This window comes from Taudactylus pleione, unplaced genomic scaffold, assembly GCF_031769625.1.
Source record: "Taudactylus pleione unplaced genomic scaffold, aTauple2 ptg000173l, whole genome shotgun sequence".
NCBI classification, from domain to species: domain Eukaryota; kingdom Metazoa; phylum Chordata; class Amphibia; order Anura; family Myobatrachidae; genus Taudactylus; species Taudactylus pleione.
Window position 1 is genome coordinate 4483579 of NW_028284575.1, and position 15133 is coordinate 4498711.

General features: G+C 45.5%; 1 protein-coding gene across 1 annotated transcript; it reads left to right on the top strand.

Moving 5' to 3' along the window:
• The first annotated feature begins 981 nt into the window (after positions 1–981).
• LOC148521195 (speedy protein 1-B-like) lies at positions 982–2611 on the top strand. Its single transcript, XM_088475568.1, has 3 exons — positions 982–1061; positions 1868–2027; positions 2375–2611. Exons 1-3 carry the CDS (start codon positions 988–990, stop codon positions 2609–2611), a joined length of 471 nt encoding a protein of 156 aa, XP_088331694.1. The 5' UTR covers positions 982–987.
• The last annotated feature ends 12522 nt before the right edge of the window (positions 2612–15133 follow it).

Below are 15133 nucleotides of genomic sequence, written 5' to 3' on the forward strand. Positions count from 1 at the left end.
AAGTTCCCCATGTCGCTCCCAGTAATGTACTTCCCAACATATACCAATGACTTTCTCTTCTGACATAAGGATCATTGTGTGTAAGGTTATCACAGAGGCATGCTAAGAGATGAGGGGGCTCTCATAGTAAGACACCCCCCATACCAGTGCTGGCTGTGGTTGTGCCCATGTAGTGCCCCTCCCCATACTTGCTCCCGACTGTACGCCCATCTATCCAGCAATGTATCTGGCACAGTGACCAAGTCTTTGCTATCTGTTGTGGAGTCTCCATCTTTCCCAATACCTTGCCAGAAAGATATGATGACCTGTGCCCATTATAGAACCACCACCGATTTATCTGCATCGTACTCATACACTTACTTACCTACATTACTTCATTTGAAAGTCGTGAGCATTAATAAATGTGGATTGTGATAAAAATGCCCCATATTATGAATTGGTGGGGGCACTATTGTGTGGCATATTATAAATTGGTGAAGGTACTATTGTGTGACATATTATGAATTGGTGGAGGTACTATTGTGTGGCATATTATGAAATGGTGAGGGCACTATTGTGTGGCATATTATGAATTGGTGAGGGCACTATTGTGTGGCATATTATGAATTGGTGGGTGCACTATTGTGTGGCATATTATGAATTACTGAATTGAATTCAAAAGGGTTTAAATAATATTCAGTGATTCTATGTACATATTTAAATGCATATCAATAACTATATGTTTCAGATTTAGCAATGCTTCGTGCCCAAAATGTTGCCCTTCAAAATTATAATGTGCCCTCCTCGGTGGTCAGCACCCTGCCAAGCAAATCCTAGAGTGGGTTTTACTAGACCACATTTAGATCCTCCAAAACTACGCTCCCAAATCCCATATCTATGTTACCAATTTTATTCCCAACATTGGACAATAGTACTGCTGGTGTATGTATACACACATTTCTACATCTAATAATGTATCTGGTATTTCTATTCTAGTACTTACTGGCGATGGCCCTCATTTATTTCAAGAGGGCTGGTCTCACCGTGGATGAATACACCATCGGCAACTTTTACTGCGCACTGTAAGTATTTTACCTCATTGATTCATCAGATGAGACCAGAATGCAAAATGCTCCAGAAGAACTGACTAAACAAGTCAGGGGTTATTTACTCATCTAAATATAATTTACTGTACTTCCAGACAATAAAGTTTCCTGAGTTCAAACTAAACATCCCAAATTATACCGTAGCTATCAGTGTAACATCAGGACACAGCAATGTACTGGCCAGTCTAATCTTTTATCAATGATTATCGTGGCAATATAAGTGTACTTATCACAGTGATTCAACAGTGATTTATTACCATGGAAAGTGAGCACCAATACCCAGCTGCCATGGAGACAAAAATCCAGAGCTGTAAAAGTTAGTTATCACTCTAGAGTTCTCCTCTTAGTATGTACATGGCCAGGACATCAGTATACCTGACAGCATAATATAAAAATACAACATTATCCCCCAAAATACTATTTATTTCTGGGGGAGGAACGATATGCCCATTCTTTTAAAAAGATGATTCTTTCTGTTACTGCCATCCTGAGATGGCGCTACCAAAACAGGAATCGTTTGGGATAGTTGATAAATGATACAATAGCTGGAGAGGAAATTATCTATGGAAATCTCATTACTAAATTGTGTTCAGTAAAGAGAGGCCCTTTACACCATTATGCCCAGAGAAGGGCTGTACCCTTCCATACCACAGTCTATCCATAGCCTTGCACTTGGCATACAAGGAGCTGTGGAAAACATGGTAGGTCCTCTGTAATACTGGTAATTTAGACATGTTTGCAGATGTGATGCTTATTATTACTGTGTTCTTCTGTTTCTATAGCTTTCTGGCCAATCAAATGGAAGAAGATAAACTGTTCTATATAAGAATGTATGATGACATTTCTTGGGTGCATCCATTATGGTTCTTCCGGAAGAAAAAAGATGCATTTTGGGCCAGGATCCAGCACCGCACATACGTGGCTCCAGAACAGCTGGAAGAGGTGAGTAATGTAGTAGATTAAGTTCATGGATGAGAATGTCAAGGGCCACACTGGGAGTAATGTTACCTACACACTATACAATTATTGGGGCGATTTGTCAATAATCGGGTGATCGGCCTGATTTATGTTATAGTGTGTATGAATGATTGTTTTAGCGTTTTACAGATAAAATGGTTAGAAAACATCCAGAAACACATTCCTTCCATTATCCAATCTGTCGGTCAAGAACGAAAATCTGAGCCTCATTTTCCCGATATTATCACCATTGATAATTACGTCATGATGACTAAACCCCTATGTCCCTGACAAGTTGAATTATAATTTTATGTTTTTATGTTTTTTACTAGGTGATGAGAGGGGACGATCACTGGGCGTGGAGACGAGAGAGAAATGTCCACCTAGGAGGGGCCATAAGGCACTATCTGCCCCGGAACGCCATTCCTGCCCGCCAAATGGCAGCTGAGGTCCCCAGGAATACTGTTACAGGACCACCTCCTGTGAGAGCAGAGGGACGCCCAGCTGCCAGCGTCCGCCTTGCCGAGGTGCCACAGAGGAGGTGGAGTGGAGGTTGCCGCTGCGCATAAAGACCCACACTGGTGAGAAGAGGCGGATTTAGACATCATGGGGCCCTAAGCAAGACACCAATTTGGGGCCCCACTTCCTCAAACAATCCGTCTGACAAAGGATCCGGTGTGGATGGAAGAGAAGAAAGAAAACTCTCTTTTTGAGGGCACTCTAATATACAATGTGTGTATCAAAAATTCATAGTCTTAATAAATAACTTTTATTAAATATGCATTAAAAATGTGTTTGCAAGTACAGACCCACTAACACCCAAACAATCTTACTGCTAGAGAAGCAGCAGAGATGTGTAAACAAATGAAAGAAGCAAAAAAACAGACAACATAAGGACACAAACATAAGACTGATTGCAATATCACAGGTATTGTGAAGCCAAGTGAAATATTACAAAGAATCTCAAAAATCAGTGGTGGTATAATTATCACCCATTATGGTACAATGACCTGATAATATTATAGCAACACAATAGCTAGTCAAAAAAGTATATACAGCAAGCACAAATGACATCAAAAGGCTCTAACTAGTAGGTTATCATAGATATGAAATACCTTTAAAAAAGGTATTGAAGTATTTGTACAAATCACAGTATATATATATTATGAAAGTAATGTAAAGGGACCAGTCTCAAATACCAACATCACTTAGAATGTGTGCATATGTGTGGTGTGGTCTGAAATGCGTTAAGCCTGGCGTATTATTTATCTGACTCCGGGGGACAATTGCTGGTACCACTCATCATCACAGGTGGCAGGGACAGAGGGCCTGATTCAGAGCCGGACGCTATTTGCGGACAGTCGTTCTAAAATAGGGGCCGGATTTTTAAATTGAGCGCTCGCTCTTTGCGGTGTGTTGACACCTCTATGTCTGAGCGTGCGAATGAAACATGCGCTCGCTATTTTGTAAAGATGCCCCTTGGCCGCTCGCATCATACGTCATCTCTGCTATTTATTAGATTAATCGAGTACATCGAAAGGCGTCTGAACTGCTCGCTATTCATGTGGAAGCATTTTCCTACCGCAATCATGCGAGCAGTTCAGGCTAAAAGACAACCAAGTGATGTGGTCGATGACGCTGCTTTGTTAATTATATACACCCATTAAACACCCGTTTTGACCGTTTGGCACGCCTGCGTTCGGATCTCCACTCCCCGTTTTCAAGCACCTTCCCCTGTTACCACCCACAAACGCCTCATTCTGTCACTCAAATTAGCAGGCATTCGTTATTTTGCGAGCACACGATTTCTGACCGCACTGACTGGTTGGCGCATGCGCATTACAACCCATACGCATGCGCAGATGTGCGAACATTGCTCGGAGTGAACGAGCGGCCGCTTACAAGCGGCTCTGAATCAGGCCCAGAGTCCGGAACTGCACCCACACCACCATTCCCTATTAACAGCTGCGGGACTGTAAGATGGGGACTGACGTGCTCCTGTGTTACCACTATTCCCTATAATCAGCTGCAGGACTGTAAGATGGGGACTGACGTGCTCCTGTGTTACCCCCATTCCCTATTATCAGCTGCGGAACTGTAAGATGGGGACTGACGTGCTCCTGTGTTACCACCATTCTCTATTATTAGCTACAGGACTATAAGATGGTGACTGATGTGCTCCTGTGTTACCACCATTCCCTATTATCACCTGCGGTACTGTAAGATGGGGACTGACGTGCTCCTGGGTTACCACTATTCCCTATTATCAGTTGCGGGACTGTAAGATGGGGACTGACGTGCTCCTGTGTTACCACTATTCCCTATAATCAGCTGCAGGACTGTAAGATGGGGACTGACATGCTCCTGTGTTACCCCCATTCCCTATTATCAGCTGCGGGACTGTAAGATGGGGACTGACGTGCTCCTGTGTTACCACCATTCCCTATTATCAGCTGCAGGACTGTAAGAGGGTGATTGACATGCTCCTGTGTTAGCACCATTCCCTATTAGCTGCAGGACTGTAGGATGGGGACTGATGTGCTCCTGTGTTACCACCCTTCCCTATTATCAGCTGCGGGACTGTAAGATGGGGGCTGATGTGCTCCTGTGTTACCACCATTCCCTATTATCAGCTGCGGGACTGTAAGATGGGGACTGACGTGCTCCTGTGTTACCACCATTCCCTATTATCAGTTGCGGGACTGTAAGATGGGGACTGACGTGCTCCTGTGTTACCACCATTCCCTATAATCAGCTGCGGGACTGTAAGATGGGGACTGACGTGCTCCTGTGTTACCCCCAATCCCTATTATCAGCTGCAGGACTGTAAGATGGGGACTGACGTGCTCCTGTGTTACCACCATTCCCTATTATCAGCTGCAGGACTGTAAGATGGGGACTGACGTGCTCCTGTTTTACCACCATTCCCTATTATCAGCTGCGGGACTGTAACATGGTGACTGACGTGCTTCTGTGTTACCACCATGCCCTATTATCAGCTGCGGGACTGTAAGATGGTGACTGACGTGCTCCTGTTACCACCATTCCCTATTATCAGCTGCGGGACTGTAAGATGGGGACTGACGTGCTCCTGTGTTACCACCATTCTCTATTATTAGCTACAGGACTATAAGATGGTGACTGATGTGCTCCTGTGTTACCACCATTCCCTATTATCATCTGCGGCACGGTAAGATGGGGACTGACGTACTCCTGTGTTACCACCATTCCCTATTATCAGTTGTGGGACTGTAAGATGGGGACTGACGTGCTCCTGTGTTACCACTATTCCCTATAATCAGCTGCAGGACTGTAAGATGGGGACTGACATGCTCCTGTGTTACCACCATTCCCTATTATCAGCAGCAGGACTGTAAGATGTGGACTGACGTGCTCCTGTGTTACCACCATTCCCTATTATCAGCTGCAGGACTGTAAGAGGGTGATTGTCATGGTCCTGTGTTAGCACCATTCCCTATTAGCTGCGGGACTGTAGGATGGGGACTGACGTGCTCCTGTGTTACCATTCCCTATCGTCAGCTGCTGGACTGTAAGATGGGGACTGATGTGCTCCTGTGTTACCACTATTCACTATAATTAGCTGCGGGACTGTAAGATGGGGACTGACGTGCTCCTGTGTTACCACCATTCCCTATTATCAGTTGCGGGACTGTAAGATGGGGACTGATGTGCTCCTGTGTTACCACCATTCCCTATAATCAGCTGCAGGACTGTAAGATGGGGACTGACACGCTCCTGTGTTACCACCATTCCCTATTATCAGCTGCGGGACTGTAAGATGGGGACTGACGTGCTCCTGTGTTACCACCATTCCCTATTATCAGCTGCGGGACTGTAAGATGGGGTCTGACGTGCTCCTGTGTTACCACCAGAGCCGTAACTAGACTGTTTGGTGCCCTGTGCCACAAAGAGCATTGGCGTCCCCCTTATTTTTCAAAGGGACATAGTGCACTCAAAAAAGGGGAATGGCCTCATGGGGAAGGGCCAGGGAAGAGATAGTGGTGGCCAGGAGATGCTGGGGATGAAATAAGAGGAAGCTACAAGTGAGAATGATAATAAACAGACATTTGACAGGCCCAAACAGCGCCCCCCGACCTGTGGTGCCCTGTGCAATGGCACCGGCTGCACTATCCTAGCTACGGCCCAGGTTACCACCATTCCCTATTATCAGCTGCGGGACTGTAAGATGGGGACTGACATGCTGCTGTGTTACCACCATTCCCTATTATCAGCTGCGGGACTGTAAGATGGGGAATGACGTGCTCCTGTGTTACCACCTTTCCTTATTATCAGACACGGGACTGTAAGATGGGGACTGACGTGCTCCTGTGTTACCACCATTACCTATTATCAGCTGCGGGACTGTAAGATGGGGACTGACGTGCTCCTGTGTTACCACCATTCCCTATTATCAGCTGCGGGACTGTAAGATGGGGACTGACGTGCTCCTGTTACCACCATTCCCTATTATCAGCTGCGGGACTGTAAGATGGGGACTGACGTGCTCCTGTGTTACCACCATTCCCTACTATCAGCTGCGGGACTGTAAGATGGTGACTGACGTGCTCCTGTGTTACCACCATTCCCTATTATCAGCTGCGGGACTGTAAGATGGGGACTGACATGCTCCTGTGTTACCACTAAGGAGTATTTTATACTGTACAAAATGTCTTCATAGTGTAAGTGCATTGTGTGATAAATGTGATTGTTATGTCTCTGCACTGTGGCTTGTTCCTGTCCTTGTGTCCTCCGATCATTGTCACTGGTCACATGTATGGGGGACGCATTTCTTGTTACAGAGAAGATACCAGAAGGACACCGTATATCTATGGGATGATCGCCCTATGGAACTCTCTGTTTCTTCCTGATAATAAAAGAAGAAAACTACTATACACAGGAATTAATGGGTCTTTGCAAAACTCATTTTGGTGACTGATTTTATTCTTATTTGTTCACTGGGCTCAGTCACCTAAGTGTGTGCAATAGTCACTAGGTAGTAATTATACATGTATAAATAGGGAGCGCTGGCTAATGGCAGATTTCTCTCCTTTGGTTATTGTGTCACTTGGGGTAGTGGATGAATTCTCCTTTTATGCAATATTTACCTGCATGCTCTATTTTTAACAGCGCTCTATTTATAGCACTTTATTATTATTATGATTATGTGCTATCAGTGTCGGACTGGGACATAAAGGGCCCACCAGGTACATGCAATGGAATGGGCCCACTAAAAGGGAGTGGCCAGCTATTACACAGGTGTGGTCATCAGCTGGAGGGGTGTGGCCAGATATCTTTAGGAAATGAAAGATGAAAAAAAAAATGTAGGCTAGTTTATTGCACAGATTTAACATTACAGAAAGAGTACAAGAATGGGGAGAAGGAAGTGGGGGTATGGGGTGTATTATGGCATGAATAGTAGAGCGCTGCCAGCATAGGGGTGTGAGCTAAATACCCCCTATACATCTACAGGCAGACTGTACTCAGTGTTATTACCAGGGCTGTATTACTGACACACAGAGGCTGCTGCCAGCATAGGGGTGTGAGCTAAATACCCCCCTATACATCTACAGGCAGACTGTACTCAGTGTTATTACCAGGGCTGTATTACTGACACACAGAGGCTGCTACCAGCATAGGGGTGTGAGCTAAATACCCCCCTATACATCTACAGGCAGACTGTACTCAGTGTTATTACCAGGGCCATATTACTGACACACAGAGGCTGCTGCCAGCATAGGGGTGTGAGCTAAATACCCCCCTATACATCTACAGGCAGACTGTACTCAGTGTTATTACCAGGGCCGTATTTGTGACACACAGAGGCTGATGCCAGCATAGGGGTGTGAGCTAAATACCCCCCTATACATCTACAGGCAGAGTGTACTCTGTTATTACCAGGGCCATATTACTGACACACAGAGGCTGCTGCCAGCATAGGGGTGTGAGCTAAATACCCCCCTATACATCTACAGGCAGACTGTATTCAGTGTTATTACCAGGGCTGTATTACTGACACAGAGGCTGCTGCCAGCATAGGGGTATGAGCTAAATACCCCCCTATACATCTACAGGCAGACTATACTCAGTGTTATTACCAGGGCTGTATTACTGACACACAGAGGTTGCTGCCAGCATAGGGGTGTGAGCTAAATACCCCCTATACATGTACACGCAGACTGTACTCAGTGTTATAAGATCTCCATTGGCTTATTGCTGATTAAATACCTTAACCAACCTTAATTAACTAAGCACTTAACTTATCTAATAAAGAAAGAGACGGACACCATAACAGCTTAGATAAAAGGTCACAGCTTTTATTTCTGAATTAATTAATTAATTAGTTCACCTAACCATGGTGGCCAGGATACGCTGCATACTCAGTTCCAGCTTTCAAACTGACAACGACTAAAACGTTCCCCCTAAAGACGCACTTACACCATGAAGGTCTCGCCTCCCTCCTGGGCCAGTCTACTCCACGCGCTTCCGTAAAAAAGCGCTCGGGTCCCCTCGTACGAGAAGGAAAGTCTTGTCATGTTACATTGAGGTCCAGCGCCCTCACAACGCTCTCTTGCATCACAATAAAGCCACTGAGATGCAGCTATCTCCCGCCATGCTGCACCTTCCCTGAATAAGGAAAAATTGAAACACAACAAAATACGAACAGCAAAGTTTTGGGCGGGAGGGTGGGATCCAGAAATCACCAAAGAGGCAGATCAAATGCCAATCACTCCTTTTATACTGATAGCCACAGGCACACCCACAATTCCAGGCATTGGTCAGCTAACAAACCACCTGACCCCTAACCATTTAATCTGCCTAGTAACAAGGCTGTCTAGACAGCCAATCAGCAAAAAACCCAGGATTCTTATTAAACCTTCTATCGGATGAGGTGTTGTCATGTGTGCAAACCACTTATCATACTAACATAAAATAAAGACACTGAGACGTGGATTTGGCAGATAACTTGATGGCGATTTATTGGAGAAATTAATATTATTTATTAATTCTTAAATTAATTAAGGATGTATGGTGGCAAAGAAAGGACGGCCAGAAATCAGCCAGATCTGCTATGCCCACACACAAACAACAAAAGACATAGCAGGCGTAGATCGCCCAGAGTGCATACACATAACCATGTAAACCATGTCAAACACAAAAGGTAACGCTCACCCTCTAACTTGACTACCCACCCGTTTAGGTGATGATACTGCCCCCCGTTAGGTTGGTACAGCCAACTACCAGTCAACGAAGGGAGCGCCCTTAACTCATAATTGCACCTGGACTGGTGAACTGCCGTTCTTTCCCGCCACAGCAAGGTTCAGCTTATAGAACCGCCGCACCGCCACCATACCAAGTACTACCCCAATAACGCCAACTCCTCAAAAAGATCCCCAATAAACAATGACACACCCTCCTCTGTTAAATGAACTCCATCAGGTCTATACATATAACTAAATCGAAATTGAATGTTATTATGGTAAATGAAACGGCCATAATTGGCCATCACAAATTTGGCAACTGCGAAATTAAGTTTCTTCCTAGCTTCGTCATTAGCAGGAAAACTCCTAACCCCACGCCAGACCTGTCGAGGTACAATGCAAGACCAAATTAATTTACACAAGGGCCAAGCCGATAGCACCCTCGCCAAATCGTTGACAATATCAACTCGTAATTCTACAGTGGACCTCTGCCCTAAGTCGTTGCCTCCTAAATAAGCCACCAAAATACGTGGCCTACCAAAAAGCCTTGCATACTCTAACAGTTTAGGACAAAAGGAATGCCATCTCATACCTCTGGAACCTATCCAACGGACCCTAGCTGAATATTCAAAAATTGGAGCTTGATCTGAACTCAAACCTAGCAGCCCAGAAAATATATGAGTGGCCTATAACCCAAATGTCCTGCGTGTCAAAGAGCAATCCTAAAGGTGGAGGAAAGCAGTAAATAAAAAATTAGTAATTGTCATAAAACAATAAAATTTTATGGTGTATTAGTGGGATCTGATAGAACATAAGTGAGTATCTGCCAAAAAGAAAAATTTTCTATTGGTCGCCGACTTTACTATTTGAAGTGGCTGAGACAAACAGAAGACACAAAGGGGAAGAATGGGTGGGGGGGAATTGGCCTAATTAAATGATTGAGAATAGCCGAATTGAATCCGTCAGTTCAGGTAAAAATTGTAAAATCCCTCAAGACTCCCATTGCCAGCAATGGCGAGTAGCTAATCCCGAGTAGGACGGACAGGGGTAACAGACAAGACAGGACAGTACATGAGACAAGACAAAAACCAGGCAAGCATAAAATATAAACGTAACCGGAACAGACTGTGAAATGACTTTAAACAAAGGGCCTTCATGCCTAGGTCGAATGTAACCTTTATAACTATCCGATTTCCAATGTCCTAGGGCCTTAATTTCTGATGCCGAGAAACCCGCAGCTGCCGCCGAAGTTGCGGCTCCGATCAGAAACGAGTGTGTACCAAAATCTTGAGGCGGGAGGCCTAAAACTGATACACACCTCTTCAAAAACCAACCAAACTGGTATTTGGTAAGCGGAGTCCTGTCCATATGCATGAGTCATGAACCAGGAACATCCGGCCGCAATAACTCATACCGCATAGCTAGTGCCACGGGGCAGATCTGTTCGTCCCTAGATGGACCCAACGAGATCCACCTACCCCTACCAGTCTGGTCGGTCTTCGACTGCCGAATCCTACAGAGAACAGACCTCTCACTGACCAGGATATCCGAGAGGAGCATGGCGGCATCAACCCATTTGGATGATGCCACCAGCTCCGATACCCTCAAGGTGCCGTGAAAAGCCTCCGAAAACACCACTTGAATCAGGACCGCCTCATACGCAGTAAGAGCCACTCCGAGAACCGCCCCTAATACTGCCGGAAGCAGATGAGCGTCCACAGGTCTCCTACGGTCAGCTACTGGCCGGGAGACCCGTGCCCAACCCTTTAAAGCCTTCACTATCAGAAAACTTTTAGTAAAGTCAGGTTGGCCCTTCAATTTACAATAAAATGCAATGCCCCCCAAAGAGCGCGCAACAGAAGCCCTGGATCTGCCAGCCAAACGGAGACTCCAAATAAAAGAAAGCATCGAACGATGCTGACTCTTACCTGCCTGTTTGCTGCTACGGGAATAATCTTCCCATTCATTCCATGCCTGCCGATATGCTCGCAACGTGGAGGGGGCTAAAGACTGTTCTGCTTAGCCCTCCATGCCGGCTCGATCACCTGCCAAACATAAGAGGGGCAAAGCACAACGTCAGCACCAGGGCCACAGATCGGGACCTAGCCCACTGGAAACGTGATAACGCATCGTCTATCTCATTCTCCACCCCAGGAACGTGTCTTGCCTTAAACATGATGTTACAGCACAAACATGTGAGCACAGCTGCGCTAGCAAGCGCAAAACCAGCAGGGAAGCCGCATGTTGCTGATTGTATCGCATGGACCATGCCCAGGTTGTCACACCTGATAATGATGCTGCGATTGCGTAACCATTCCCCCCAGATTTCCAAGGAAACCATTATGGGAAAGAGTTTGAGAAGGAGTAAGTCCTTAGTCAAACCCTTTCCCACCCATTCTTCCAGCCAACGGCCAACGCACCAGGAGCCATCAAGGTAACATCCGAACCCCGTGGTGCCTGCTGCGTCGGTGAACAGCTGCAGCTGCAAATTGTCAGCGGCTGGAGACATCCACAACCGAACGCCATTAAAATCCCGAAGAAACGAGACCCAGACAGAGAGGTCCTGCTTAATCTCTGAGGATAAACGTAGCAAATGTCTCGGTTAGTGACACCAGCCGTGGCCCTTTCCAATTTACATGAAAAAGCTCTGCCCATTGGAATTACTTTACAGGCCCAGGAGGGATTGCGCCTGCCGCAGGGTAATTCTACTGGAAGCCGTGCATTCCGCTATGGCATTACTTGACAGGCTTATCGAGAGGAATGCGACAAGAACCCACCGAGGTACAGATCTCGATACCCAGGAATGACAAGGGGAAGGGCCCTCCGTTTTGTCCACAGCAACGGGAACTCCAAATGAAAAAACAGCGCTCGTAAAGAAAACAAAAGATAACTGCATCTGCCTGAACCGGAAGGGCCGACACACAGAAAGTCATCGAGATAGTGGGCTATTCCATGACTACCGCAAAAATTAATAAATAAATTCCGCGCACCAGTGTAGGAAGGTGCTAAAATGCTCGAAAAACGCACAGGACACAGAACACCCCACAGGCAAGCATTTGTCTATGCAATATCCGTTGTCCAAGCTAAAAACCCATAAACTGGAATGACTCTGGGTGCAAAGGAAGTAGACGAAAAGCTGACTCAACATCTATCTTAGCCATCAGTGCGCCCGGACCATAACACCTAATGACATCCAAAGCATCGTCAAAAGACTGGTACACCACCGAGGAAACCTCAACTGGTATGGCATAATTTACTGACGAGCCTGGCGGATAAGACAGATGTTGCATGAGCCCTTATTTTCCTGGAATTTTCTTGGGAACCACTCCCACCGGGGAATTCACAAGATCCCTAATGGGGGTTCTGCAAAAGGCCCAGCAATGCGCCTGCGCTAACCTCGCCAGCCACTTTTTCCCTAAGAATGTGAGGCAATTCAAAGGCAGACTTCAAATTTCTAGGCGAATATGTGTCGACATCCCTGCAAATAGGTAAACGAAAACCAAAACTGAAGCCTTTTAACGAAAATTCTGCGTACTGCAGAACCGGGTACCAACTCAACCATTTTGCTATCGCTGTGACACGGACAGGGGATGGAACTTTACTAGCACTTGTGCCTTTTGCTGGCTGTGCAGGCTGCTGCTGGGCACCCCCCTTGAAACACTTGGCAACTGGGTGATTGCCACCACATCGCAAGCAGAGGTGACGAAAACGACATTTTAATGTGGAATTATTAAAGGCGAAGCATTTTCCCCAGACGCCTGCTGTTAGCCCTGACGAACTGAACTAGCTGCTTTGCACGCGTTGTACCCCTCATAGGCAGGACGCGAAGGCTGCGTGACCTCCAGCAATGTATATTTGTCGAAGTAGGAGCATAGCTGAGAATGGAGCTTCCCGGTGATAGCTGCTTGGGGCAGTGATTGCAATAATAAGCTGTGCACCCTGTAGAAATTCACTGTAGCACATGTATTCTGTCTATTTTGTAAGTTAAATGCTCAGAATACAGTATATAATACAATCTCCTCTATTGGCTGATAATAATGATTCAAAGGAGATAAAAGCTAGATCTTAGGTGCTATAGATAAATAAAGCAGTGTCAAAGCCATTACCCCTTACTGTCATATAACGCATCACTAAAGCATTCTATTCCCCCAATGATACCTCAATGCCCAGCATAATACTGACACTGTTTGCTGCAACTGTTTTCTACCATTAAGAGGGCATAATCAGCACTTAGACCATCTATAAAATACATCATACGAATGTACTGAATGATATAATTCTGGCATATACAGGACCAGCAAACACAGTAAGTAATTATATGTAGAAGTAGAGTCATCCTGTCTGAGCTGAATCTTTTTATTTCATGTGCCGGCTCCTTTACAGATCATATGAGCAAGTTGGGGAATCTGGGAGAGGGCAGAAAAAGAAACCATGCACTGTCCTGGACATAGATGCACAGATTGGTCCCCCTATGTACTGGATGGTGTATTATCCAGTATTAATAATTGATCCAATAGGTGATCCATATCAGTGCACCCCGTACAGTGCATGTTTTCCAGATCTAGTTGGTGCACAACAATATTCATTACTGGCTTTTTAACTTTTTCTACTGGCTGACACATTTAAAAGATCAACAGGGACTGTAGTGCTAGTTATTTCATTTGTGACACTGAGGGGATCCTAAAAAACATGCAACTTTAGTATTATATGCTATTTCTATTGTAGTCATCATGGTGTGGGCTGAGGGGGGGTTCAGGGAAGGCACTCATAAACCCCTCCTGCATTTGCCTATGGTGCTGGCCATTGCAGCCACAAAGATAATATTGACCAGGGGCATTAAGGACTAAAGGGAAGCACCCCTCCCCCGCACTGGCACACCTTCCACAAAGCTGCTGCAGCCTGAGGGGGGATAGAACTATCAATAGGGGAACCACACCTGCAGCTCCTAATAACATGGGGGCACTGTGGAGCCAGGGACCAGGGTCTGGGGAGGCTCATTACTAGGCAGGACATAGCTACACCCACCCCCAGCAGAACAAGAAATCAGAAAAGACAGTGATTGAGGACAGAAAGGAAAAGTAAAAGCAATGATATGAAGTAAATGAAAAGAGACTAAATACAATAAGGAAAAGGAGGAGAGAAGAGGAGAAGAAGGAGAAGCACTAAGAGAGTTTTATTAAGGAAAATGACAACTGACAAAATGCACTTCCCTGTCCTGGAGCAATCTGGAACCAAGAGGCTTTGGCCCTCACTTCTAGCCCCTTAAATAATGTCTCTATTGAAAACCCGCCCCTGCTAACGATAGGCTAACTCTAAACAGTAATTTGCATACATGCCGGCCCCCATCCTAGAGGTTTAACACACCTCTTTTCTTATGCAATCTTTCGGTTTCACTTCACTCATGTCTAGGCAACCTTCGTTTTCTATAAGATCTCCATTGGCTTATTGCTAATTAAATACCTTAACCAACCTTAATTAACTAAGCACTTAACTTATCTAATAAAGAAAGAGTCGGACACCATAACAGCTTGGATAAAAAGGTCACAGCTTTTATTTCTGAATTAATTAATTAATTAATTCACCTAACCATGGTGGCCAGGAGATGCTGCATACTCAGTTCCAGCTTTCAAACTGACTTAAACGGGGAACGACTAAAACGTTCCCCCTAAAGACGCACTTACGCCATGAAGGTCTCGCCTCCCTCCTGGGCCAGTCTACTCCGCGCGCTTCCGTAAAAAAGCGCTCGGGTCCCCTCGTACGAGAAGGACAGACTCGTCATGTTACATCAAGGTCCAGCGCCCTCACAACGCTCTCTTGCGTCACAATAAAGCCACTGAGATGCAGCGTTCTCCCTCCAAAGCCAGTCCCAAT